The sequence below is a fragment of the Callionymus lyra genome, chromosome 8 (genome assembly GCF_982586985.1).
Source record: "Callionymus lyra chromosome 8, fCalLyr1.hap1.1, whole genome shotgun sequence".
In the NCBI taxonomy this organism is placed as follows: domain Eukaryota; kingdom Metazoa; phylum Chordata; class Actinopteri; order Syngnathiformes; family Callionymidae; genus Callionymus; species Callionymus lyra.
The window spans coordinates 10,586,886-10,599,757 of NC_141825.1; the positions used below are offsets into that span (position 1 = coordinate 10,586,886).

Sequence of the window (12,872 nt, forward strand, 5' to 3'; positions counted from 1 at the left end):
GACGTTCTGCCTTTTAACGGAGTGTTTACTAACAAGACAATAAAGACGCATGAGCGTGATAATCCGGGCGCTCGAGCGCGGCACACCTTCGTTTCAAGCCCGAGTCACAGACAGGTCACGGCGACCGCACTGGAATCAAATAGCAATAAAACCTCAAACCCACATTCAGGCCTGGCTTTTCAATTAGAGAACGATTCACTCAGACCTGTGACTCTGAGCCCAATTCGCCATCCTAGACTCGTTAAAATACACTTTCTTATAGATGCGGTCCGTTTTTTTTGTTTTTTTTCGTCACGGGTTCTCTGGGGAGGATGTGACCCTTCCAGGAATGCGCTCAGTAATTTGGCCACAGGGAGACAGGAGAAAGACTTGACTGGGGTTTCCACCACAAAGTCAACAGTCGAGCGGGTCTTAAGTTCTGTCTGCATGTAGAGGTGGCACAAATGTCTTCACCAGACCTCATCGACAACATGAGCCTTCCAATCACTGTGGTCTATGATTTAGTTTAGGAAATGACATTTCTGGTCCTCAGGAAGTCTTGAAAATATATTCCGGAGTGTTTTATTAAACTGTTAAAAAACGGTTCTGAGGGGAAATAGCTTTTTTTCTGAAACGACTGCACCTCTTACGTTCCTGGACCTCTTTCTCTTGATCCAGGTTCTGAACCTGACGAGGATCTACATAAGGAGGCACCAGACAGAAGTGGTCCCGCTGATAGAGAAGTTTGCGGAAGAGTGGCAGGTGACAGGGAACCCCATCTACCGACCCATGTGGTGGCTCAGCCCTGACGATCCAGTGACGTTCACCATCGATGACCAGTTTCTCGTCGGAGATGAGGTGACCTGCAGTTTTTCATGCGTATCAAGGATAAAAAAAAATACTGTTCTATCCTGTAGGTCAACCCTTTTAGTGATGCTTCTGTGTTCATTTTTGGCACTCTGATTTCGTCCCACATTCCAAAAGCAAACAAGTAGTTACTGGGTCTATGAATTGTCTACATGGATTTTGATTAGGTAGAACCCTATACAGAGGGTTACTCCAGGAAGCTGAAATGAAAAAAAAAGTCTCCTTTTCAGAGGCAAAAAAACTTCTTTGTTGTTTTTGTCCAAACATATATATATATTAGTAAGTAAGTAAGTAATACTTAACAAGTACTTTACTAAAGGAGTCATTGTTGTTTTTATGGAAATGAACAATGATACTACTAGAGGACAGCAAAACGCTTTGGTATTAAAATTGGAAAAATAATGAAAATATATTAGGTGCAAAATAATGGTGCCGGTGGATAATTCCATATCACAACACAAGGAAAGACACAAAAGCAAAATGAAAGATTACGGAGCTCAGAAATACTAAACATATACAATTTATTGTGATTCAATATTTTTGGTAAAACAAAAAATACGACCAATGTCTGAATATAAATTCCAAGAACCCATAGAACTGTCAGGATTGTTAGTTTCTACAGTTTCTAGCGTTTCCAAAAGATGACAACAACCAAAAAAAAGGTGTCAAAAGAAGAAATGAAGGAAGACAATCATAAAGAGAAACGAACCGTTATGATGTGATTATAAATTCTGGCATCTGCTTGTAAATTAGATGCGGATTAGAACAGGAGCAAGATTGTGAGACAATTCGTTATTTAATGTCGAAGTGAGGGCTGAAGTAGTTACCGAAAATAATTTAGGAATATTCCTAATATGTGTTCAGTGCTTGACTACTCTGTAGATATTGATGCCTCAATGAATGCCAAAAGTACTATTCATGAGTTTAAAATTTGAATTCATACCCATTTTTAAATTTCATATTCGCACGGGATTCGTTTTACCTGTGGACCTTTGATGATTTGTAAATGACGCCCCAACTTCTGTGTTATTTTAAGTACATTCGACGGTAAAAGCGACATCCGTAAAATAGTCTGTTTTACTGAAGTTACGGCCGGATATGTCATCGAATCCGCTTCTACTTCAGGCAATGACAAGATGGCTGTGCCCGTTGTACATCGTGCTCCGAGACGTAAACACTCCAAAAGCCCTGACTCCAGACGAGACACTTAATGTAATATCTATATTCGTAAACCAACGAATGTGTGTGCACAACAGATCTAAACAGGCGTGTGATTACTGAAAACGCAATTACAATAATAAACACCAGGATGCAGATTCATACTGGACTAGTATTATCACCCAACCCCTGTGTATGCAGTGAGTAATTTGCGTCGGGATTATAACATTAGAAAATCACAGACATAGGGCATTCACACAGGATTAAATCTCTGACATTTTCCGCAATTATTACAAATCACCTTTGGTCCACAGTTAATACTTATCCCGTGCGAATCCGGCCCAATAAAGACTTTGATTTGAAGTAAAAAGGAAACGAAATTGAGTTTTTCTTCAGGCTCATGATTGCGATAAAATATCCAAGACCCCTGCTTCGGAGACTCTATGCCAAAGTTGATTTCCCATTACTGTTTTCAGATGTTGGTGGCACCGGTGTTGGAGAGGGGCGCCGTACACCGGGATATCTATCTCCCCGACGGAGGCTTCCAGTGGCAGGACAGCCGGGACGCTCAGGTGTTCGACGGCGGGACGTTTCTGCAGGACTACCCTGTGGGATTGGGCGAGGTGGCCGTTTTCTTACGGAGAAGCTGAGAACATCACACGACTGTTCTCCAATCGAATCATTATCGTGCTGTTCTCAACTTGCACTTTTCCACAAAAGACCACTGACTGTCTTCAGACGTAGGATTTTTATACTTGCACTTTACCGTTTTAATAATTCATATTTTTTTCTATTGTGAAATGATTTTTTTTTAAACATGTGAATCAGTTTTACCTCCTGGCTGATTTGGCATTTTTGACCTCTTCTGCTTTGTACCTTCTGGAGCGTGTTTACATACTGCCTCTCGACTAGTCTTTAATCGTTGTTGTTGCTGCTGCTGGCAATCTTGACAAGGAGGAAACGAAGCAAGACCCCCCGCCCTCTTGTTTGCTTGAAATCTGAATATCTCAAGAAGACCAAACGAAGATACCGAAGGACATTTTGAAGACTTTTGGAAGTGCTTTTACGAAGGTTTTTCGAGGCCGAAAAACCAACGAATCTCGCTCGCTCATTGAAAGACGTTTTTACTTGAACTTGTCGAGCCGAGGAGCTGATGTTGATCGAATGTACCTCATGATAACAGTTTTCACTGCAACTCCAGACGAACCAACAAATCACCATTTCTTTTAGCACTTATTCACAAGTTTTGACTGAATTTTCTCTGAATGTTCCATTGTACTGTAGGCCAGATCGTTGCAATGCCACTATTTTTGTCCGGCGTTATTTTTTTTTCGAATTTGTTTGGGTTGTTTTCTGACCTGCTGTAGTCGAGAGAGGATCATTTGGCTGCTTAATAACTGATCACAGATGAGTAACACAACATTTCTAAAGTGAAATAACCGCCGTAACGTTATGATTTCATTTTACTCTTACACTACAATTTTCTACAGGTTTTTTTTATTTCACTACATTGCTTAAAACCCACTTCCTACCTCCACTGCTGCCAATACATTAGATACTGTTAGCACAAATAAAAGGTTTTGGTCACCTTTGGAATTACAAGTACCCTCGTCCAATCGTTTAAGCTCCCCGTTAAAAAATGATTGGACGGTGACATGTCAATCATAGGTCGGTTACCTTTGCTCCTCCCACCATAGATTTAAACGAAGGGGAATTGACAGTTAAAATCCTTAATTTTTAAGAGCACCCCCCTTAATACATTGAATTTGAATCATTGAGGTTCATTTAATCTCATTCTTTAGATCTCGGGTTCGACCCAGGCTTCCCACCCACTTTGGAATGCTTAAAAAATACTTCTTTTGAAGCAGAAAAGCAAATAGAGAACACGAAAAAAAAAAAAAGTTTCACATTAGGCGTATAAAATGTAAAAAAGGTCATAACCTTAGAAAATGATCTACTTAACACACTACTGCCTTCGTATTTGTTTTTTAACAACTTCCTTTGTATTTATTCAAAATTGTTAGACAATGAAATGTAGGTTTATGATCCTGAACGTTCATTATATTTTCAAATCATCCCACCAGTCACCACCAGGATAAAAGTCTCCTCACAAGTGGATCTTAACCCCAGACCCGGTGGACTCTTTACCACTGAATTCACTGTAACATTGATGGAGTTTTACCGTCTACTGAAGCTTATCCAATCACCAAATGTCTTATATGTTGTTGTAAAAAACACATTGATGTCTTAATATCCACTAAAGCTGAATGTACTAAAAGGACAAACTGTGATTTTGTTTTTGTTTTTTTTTCCTAACGGCGCTTGTAAAGTCGTGAGGAATGTTGGGCTTTGATGTATGCAGGTGATGCTTTTTCTTACTTCCTGAACCGCCTTAATTTGGTACTTAAATCTGGACGACGCCAGATTATTGCAGCGATGTACATAATTACAATGACTGTGTCAATCAGTTTAGAAGTTGCATTAAAGTTTACATTTTCTTACATCACTTTAAATAAAATAAAAATGTGTCATAATAATTGTGTTACAATCGGTACACGTTGTGTTTTTATGAAACGTATTCATTCAAATGTCTGACGGAATTTTTTCCTTTCTTAAGCTAATACAAGTTTTGTTTCTTATACAAAAATAATGTTTTTAATTATTTAAAAAAAGCAAGTGGTTCATATCATCACGTCAAATTGTATGGAAAATTTGCCTGTTTGAGACCTTGGCTCCTGCAAAGGTTTGATTGTCATTTACTGTGATTATTTTATGCTAAAGAAACACTGTCTACAGGCATAAATCATTACTTTTACGTAAGTCAATTTTTAGGTAAAGAAAAACAGAAGAAAATAATGCATTTAAAAAATATATATATAGTGTTGAGGATTTAACACTTTTCTTTTGGTTTTAGATGTTTGAAATGTATACTTCGAATTAAAATTAAGCTGGTAATACTTGAATTTTCTCTTGCTTTTGATCCTTATTTCAAATGTTTAATACATCGTTCCTTTCTTACACTAATACACGTTAATACATGTCTTACGTAAATATAATTTTTTTTTTAAATTAATTTAAAAACAAAGTTTTTTATATCATCATATAAAATTATATGGACATTTGGGACTTTGGCTCCTGCCAAGGTTTAAATGTTAAATCTTTAAAAATGTCAGTTAAAGTAACAGTGGCTTAAGGCAATACTTTTATGTGAGAAATCTGACATTTATTTTGGTGGAAAAATAAATTTAAGAATTTTCTTTTTCTTTTCTAAATAACATGTATTTTATAGTGTGTAGGATTTATATTTACATTGAAGTTAAAATACCTTTTATTTATTTAAAGTACTTATTTGATTCTAGAAACTTTTATTTTTGTTCTACATTTTTACATATGGTTACTTCGAATTAAAACGTAGCTGGTGGTACTTACATTTTCAAGTCTTTTGCTCTGATCCTAAGTTCAAATGTATAATACAATGTTCCTTTCTTACACTGATATATGTTAAATGTCCTACATAAAAATAACGTTTTATTTGTTAATAATATAAAAAGCAAGTTGCTTATATTATCATATCAAATTGTATGGACAATTGCCTGTTTGAGACCTTGGCTCCTGCAAAGATTTGAGTGTCATTCGATCTATCTGTGTGTCTTCAGGCGTAAATCTATACTTTTGTGGAAGAAATGTAACATTTATTTTGGTGTCAAAGCAAAAAGAAATTCAAGAATATTACTTAGTAGTACTTAAATTTTCTTGAGCCTCTTGCTCTGACCCTTTAGGTTTCATGTGTCTTAACTGAAATCACTACATCATGTCCGTTTCATTAATAATGTATTCGATGAAACGTGGCGGTTCGTTGGCAGCTGGAGGTCGTCACGACTTCCCTCCGCATATCAGGAAGTCGGCGTCTCCAGCCTGCTGACGACCAACATCTTCACTAATACCAACTAATCCTAATAAAAGTTATATATAGCCGGGGGGGGGCGAGCGCTCGCTGGTGGAGCGTCTTAGCGGCATCACATTCGGTTCCGACCTCCACTCATCTTGTCTTGCGTCCCCCCTTCATACTCTTGGATGGGGGCCACGGTGGGGGGCCACCAGGACGGCTGCTTTAGCACAGCGAGACAGGTGCAGCGGGACGCGCTCTCGCCAGACCGCAAGCTCGCCCTCTCCGTTTACACCCCCCGGCTTTAATGGTTCGGATTCATGAAGCACTTTTGAAAATCCGGCTGAGGTTCTCTGGCCGGATGAGATTCACAAGACATCCGAGTGAGGCTCCTCGGTTTGTGAGGTGATGAAGTTACGGTGTGAGAAGAGTCATGTGACGGTGATTTCATGCGGAACCTTAAACAACCTTGACGGTTCACTTGGAGTCTGTCACTTTTCTCGGAACATCACTGTAAAACAAAAGTAAATAAGAACAGTTTACCAATAACCCTTCTGTTGTTTCTAGATCAAGGTGGCCCGAAAACAAATGTGTTTGAGGTATCCCTTGTTTGAGGTGAACAACTTCCAAAACTGCAAATGTATTTCTAGAAGCCAGCAAGGTCGTTTACCTTGACCCTAAGACAACACAATGGATACCACAAACAAATTTGTTTACAGGCCTCCGGTTCACCTTGACCCAGAGATAACACAAGGGATACCACAAACGCATTTGTTTACGGGCCTCCGGGTCACCTTGACCCAGAGATAACACAAGGGATACCACAAACACATTTGTTTACAGGCCTCCGGGTCAAGGACAAGGGTTACCCAGAAAGAACTACAGAAATATCAACAAAGTTTTAACCAAACAACCTTTAGAATTTAACCCTTGCGTTATCTAAGGGTCAAGGTGACCCAGAGGCCCGTAAACAAATGTGTTTGTGGTATGCCTTGTGTTATCTCTGGGTCAAGATGACCCATAGGCCCTTAAACAAATGTTTTTGGTATGCCTTGTGTTATCTCAGGTTCACGGTGACCCAGAGGCTCGTAAACAAATATGTTTGTGGTATGCCTTGTGTTAAAATTTCCCGAAGGAGACCTCCTGAGGGATCAATAAAGTTTTACCTTACCTTACCTTACCTTATCTCTGGGTCAAGACAACCCAGAGGCAAGTAAACAAATATGTTTGTGGTATGCATTGTGTTAGCTCAAGGTCTCCTGGCTTCCATAAATACATATGCAGTGGAGGAGCTTGTTCACCTAGACCCTGAGACAACACAAGGGATACCACAAACACATTTGTTGAAGGGACTCTGGGGTAACCTTGACCCTGAGATAACGTAAGGGTTAAGAAATCACAACTTTCTTTAAGTCGTTGCCAAGACATGTTCCTCTGCCACTCCTTGGCGGAGGAATTGTCGTCTATATTATCAGAGCTTCATCTGCTGCAGTGCATTATGGGACAAGAAATGAAAATTGAAATAATGTGCTCATAAATGGCATAACGCAAAATTGACCATGTTCGGTTTGACAGATAAAGATTGAAGGTGTTTTTAAAATCATCTAAAAACGTGTTTTTTATTTTTAATTAAACTGAACAAAAATGTACTGACAGATGATGTCAGTCGGGGCTGAGTTCCCATCTCGTCATCGCAACAATTAAAGTCACAAGTGCATGATATTCAGCCGCAGCACAATATGTTCCTATTAAAAAAACTTCCCCTTGTTCACTGACTCAAATGTTAAATCCGCTGAAATTTGTGTTTTTTTCCGGGAGGTCAAAACAGCTCCAACGAAAAAAAAAAAAACCCAAAAAAAACTGTTCTGCCAAAATCTGAAGCGTGGTCGACATGAATCACCTCGAGACAAACAATGTTTTCCTCCTCTGTCAACAGCTAATCGTGATGACGGCCCACCGACAAAATTGGAACGTCCCGGCTCGCGTGTGAACCATCGGCTTATAAAAACCGGAGAGCAAACGCTGGCGCCCCCTCTTTTTTTTTCTTTGAGGGAAGCAAGTGGACCATGAATTAAACTGGTGACAAGCGGAGGCCGCAGATCATTCTTTCGGGCTACTTTTAGAAAGTGCAAGTCAAGGCTTTAAGTTTCAGCGAGTCGGCCGCGGTCGATGGCTTTTCCAGCTTGACTCGCCGGTGGACGGTGTGAGACGTCGTCTGGAGAGGCGGCGCTGGAAAACCGACGGTGTTAAGGGTCGCTCTATGTCGGCCGGATGACAGCTCCTGAGCCCTTGCGCAAGATCGAATTGTGGAATGAGTTTTTCTAAACAACTGAAATAAACAAATGATTTCTCTTTTACCGCATGGATTTAACAAAGTGTCCAAAAACACTTTCAAGTACAGTTTGTTTAGAGAAAAATAACTTATAAAGTTGTGACACACTCCTTGTGTTGTTCTGATTTGCTAACAGTGCTAACGGTGCTAACAGTGCTCACCAGCTAAAACTGCAACTTTGCTAACAGAGCTAACTTTCTAACAGTGCAACTTTGCTAACAGAGCTAACTTTCTAACAGTGCAACTTTGCTAACAGAACTTACTTTCTAACAGTGCATCTTTGCTAACAGAGCTAACTTTCTAACAGTGCATCTTTGCTAACAGAACTAACTTTCTAACAGTGCATCTTTGCTAACAGAGCTAACTTTCTAACAGTGCATCTTTGCTAACAGAACTAACTTTCTAACAGCGCATCTTTGCTAACAGAACTTACGTTCTAACAGTGCATCTTTGCTAACAGAACTTACGTTCTAACAGTGCAACTTTGCTAACAGAACTAACTTTCTAACAGTGCATCTTTGCTAACAGAGCTAACTTTCTAACAGTGCATCTTTGCTAACAGAACTTACGTTCTAACAGTGCATCTTTGCTAACAGAACTTACGTTCTAAAAGTGCATCTTTGCTAACAGAACTTACGTTCTAACAGTGCAACTTTGCTAAAAGAACTAACTTTCTAACAGTGCATCTTTGCTAACAGAGCTAACTTTCTAACAGTGCATCTTTGCTAACAGAACTAACTTTCTAACAGTGCATCTTTGCTAACAGAACTAACTTTCTAACAGTGCATCTTTGCAAACAGAACTTACGTTCTAACAGTGCATCTTTGCTAACAGAGCTAACTTTCTAACAGTGCATCTTTGCTAACAGAACTAACTTTCTAACAGTGCATCTTTGCTAACAGAGCTAACTTTCTAACAGTGCATCTTTGCTAACAGAACTTACGTTCTAACAGTGCATCTTTGCTAACAGAGCTAACTTTCTAACAGTGCATCTTTGCAAACAGAACTTACGTTCTAACAGTGCATCTTTGCTAACAGAGCTAACTTTCTAACAGTGCATCTTTGCTAACAGAACTAACTTTCTAACAGCGCATCTTTGCTAACAGAACTTACGTTCTAACAGTGCATCTTTGCTAACAGAACTTACGTTCTAACAGTGCAACTTTGCTAACAGAACTAACTTTCTAACAGTGCATCTTTGCTAACAGAGCTAACTTTCTAACAGTGCATCTTTGCTAACAGAACTAACTTTCTAACAGTGCATCTTTGCTAACAGAACTTACGTTCTAACAGTGCATCTTTGCTAACAGAACTTACGTTCTAACAGTGCATCTTTGCTAACAGAGCTAACTTTCTAACAGTGCATCTTTGCTAACAGAACTTACGTTCTAACAGTGCATCTTTGCTAACAGAGCTAACTTTCTAACAGTGCATCTTTGCTAACAGAACTAAATTTCTAACAGTGCATCTTTGCTAACAGAACTTACTTTCTAACAGTGCATCTTTGCTAACAGAGCTAACTTTCTAACAGTGCATCTTTGCTAACAGAGCTAACTTTCTAACAGTGCAACTTTGCTGACAGAGTAAACTTTCTAACAGTACAACTTTGCTAACAGAGTAAACTTTCTAACAGTGCAACTTTGCTAACAGAGTAAACTTTCTAACAGTACAACTTTGCTAACAGAGCTAACTTTCTAACAGTGCATCTTTGCTAACAGAACTTACTTTCTAACAGTGCATCTTTGCTAACAGAGCTAAATTTCTAACATTGCATCTTTGCTAACAGAACTAACTTTCTAACAGTGCAACTTTGCTAACAGAGTAAACGTTCTAACAGTGCAACTTTGCTAACAGAACTTACTTTCTAACAGTGCATCTTTGCTAACAGAGCTAAATTTCTAACATTGCATCTTTGCTAACAGAACTAACTTTCTAACAGTGCAACTTTGCTAACAGAGTAAACTTTCTAACAGTGCAACTTTGCTAACAGAACTTACTTTCTAACAGTGCATCTTTGCGAACAGAGCTAAATTTCTAACAGTGCAACTTTGCTAACAGATTAAACTTTCTAACAGTGCAACTTTGCTAACAGAGCTAACTTTCTAACAGTGCAACTTTGCTAATAGAGCTAACTTTCTAACAGTGCATCTTTGCTAACAGAACTAACTTTCTAACACTGCAACTTTGCTAACAGAACTTACGTTCTAACAGTGCATCTTTGCTAACAGAGCTAACTTTCTAACAGTGCATCTTTGCTAACAGAACTTACGTTCTAACAGTGCATCTTTGCTAACAGAGCTAACTTTCTAACAGTGCATCTTTGCTAACAGAACTAAATTTCTAACAGTGCATCTTTGCTAACAGAACTTACTTTCTAACAGTGCATCCTTGCTAACAGAGCTAACTTTCTAACAGTGCATCTTTGCTAACAGAGCTAACTTTCTAACAGTGCAACTTTGCTAACAGAGCTAACTTTCTAACAGTGCATCTTTGCTAACAGAGCTAACTTTCTAACAGTGCAACTTTGCTAACAGAACTTACTTTCTTACAGTGCGACTTTGCTAACAGAACTAACTTTCTAACAGTGCATCTTTGCTAACAGAGCTAACTTTCTAACAGTGCATCTTTGCTAACAGAACTTACTTTCTTACAGTGCGACTTTGCTAACAGAACTAACTTTCTAACAGTGCATCTTTGCTAACAGAGCTAACTTTCTAACAGTGCATCTTTGCTAACAGAACTTACTTTCTTACAGTGCGACTTTGCTAACAGAACTAACTTTCTAACAGTGCATCTTTGCTAACAGAGCTAACTTTCTAACAGTGCAACTTTGCTAACAGAGATAACTTTCTAACAGTGCAACTTTGCTAACAGAGATAACTTTCTAACACTGCAACTTTGCTAACAGAATTTACTTTCGAACAGTGCAACTTTGCTAACAGAACTAATGCTGTGTCTCAAATCTCATACTACTCTTAGTATGCTAGAAGTTAGTATGCATCAGTTTAGTGTACGTACTAACTAGTACGCAAATTCTCCACAGATTCTCCTCAAATCAAACACTGCTGTTACACACTAACTGGAAATCACATGACAGATTCTTCTTCTGCTTCTATTTAACGATGTTTCAACCAGCTGTTTGAACGCTATCGCCGACACCTGCTGGCAGCATGTTTTGCAACTTTGGAAAAAGAAATAAAGAAAAAATATGAGAATCTAAATATTCGCGAGATATTTAAGCTGGTATCAGCTCCGAAGACGTGTTTATCCTCCTACTGCTGCGGAAAATGCACCTGTAAGTATATGAATATATATGCATTTACATATGACGTAACTTCCGTTTAAAACGTCACTAAGATGGCGGCTGTTTAGTGTGGTTAGTGTCCATCGAACCATGCTCAGTTTTGTGGGCGTGTTAGTACGCCAATTTAGTGTGCATGGCGCACTAAATTTCGCATACTAAGAATTGAGACGCACTAACGCACTAAAAATACTAACTTTGCTAACAGAACTAACTTTCTAACAGTGCAGTACAACTTTGCAAACAGAACTAACTTTTCAAGTGCTTACTTTCTAATAGTGCTCACAAGCTAACGGTGCAACTTTTCTAACTCTGCTATTGTGCTAACGGTGCTAAATTTCCAAATCTGGCCCCCATGTGGCCATTAGCATTTTAATTATGCATAGTATGCTTAAATCTAATATGATTATATAGTTAACCTAAACTTGTGATGCTGTGAACAACAAGGACTTGTTATTTTATAGACAAAGATTATAAATCTAAAACTAATGCTATAATCTAAAACAACATAGTTCCATCATTAGTGTATTTATTTGAATTAATTTACACTTTTGGATTAAATATAGTTTCCTCTGGAGATTTATGCAATTCAGTTTTATTTCAACTAATTCATTTTATTGTATTCATCAGTTGTTTTTAAGTGTAAATACAAAGATTAATGTGTCTCTTTTTTCTATTAAAAACTAACCGCATGAATGTCAATCCATTTAACTTTAGATTATTAATAATACAACACACCGACTTGAAAATCTGCATTTATTCATGAGTCATTTCTATCAAAAGGGAAATAAAAGGTTGCATTATTAGCATCAATGTCATCCGTTGGCACACTTTAATTTAAGTGAATAAAAGCAGCTTCAGGAAGGTGGTGTTGAAATGTGCTGCTGTCAACAGGCGAGTGACGGCGAGTTAAGTGTTGAGCAGCGAGAGAGTCGAACCAGCCGGACATCTGTCGTATTTAATTGCTTCCTGCGTTTGCCTTCTCTGACATTCTCACGCCTGCGAGCGGCCCTGCATTGATTAGACTTGATGAACACGCCCTGATCCGACAAACTCCACTGAAGATGCTGGGTATCATCTCGTGTTGGAGGAACTTTTCTGCTCTCAGGTAAAACATGTTTTAGACATATGAAGCTTTTATATTGAACCTACGCCTGACTAAGTTCAACCAAAAAGAAAAGCTCTGTCGGTTTACTCCGGTTTCCTCCCACTGTAGGTAGACTAAGGTCTCTAAATCAGGGGTCTCCGAACTTATTTGCACCCGCGGACCAGTTTAATGTCGGCATAACTGTATTTTTACTCATGGACAGTTTTGCTTTCAAGATCCATGAGAGATTTTGTTTCACTCA

General features: G+C 38.6%; 1 protein-coding gene across 1 annotated transcript in view; it reads left to right on the plus strand.

Annotated features, from left to right (window-relative positions):
- Window positions 1–2,654, plus strand: part of LOC148073636 (SITS-binding protein) — a 28,998-nt gene extending 26,344 nt beyond the window's left edge. The window contains exons 9-10 of the mRNA XM_087797214.1: window positions 658–837; window positions 2,481–2,654. Coding sequence (XP_087653340.1) covers window positions 658–837; window positions 2,481–2,654 — 354 coding nt within the window. The remainder of the gene's footprint in view (window positions 1–657; window positions 838–2,480) is intronic.
- The last annotated feature ends 10,218 nt before the right edge of the window (window positions 2,655–12,872 follow it).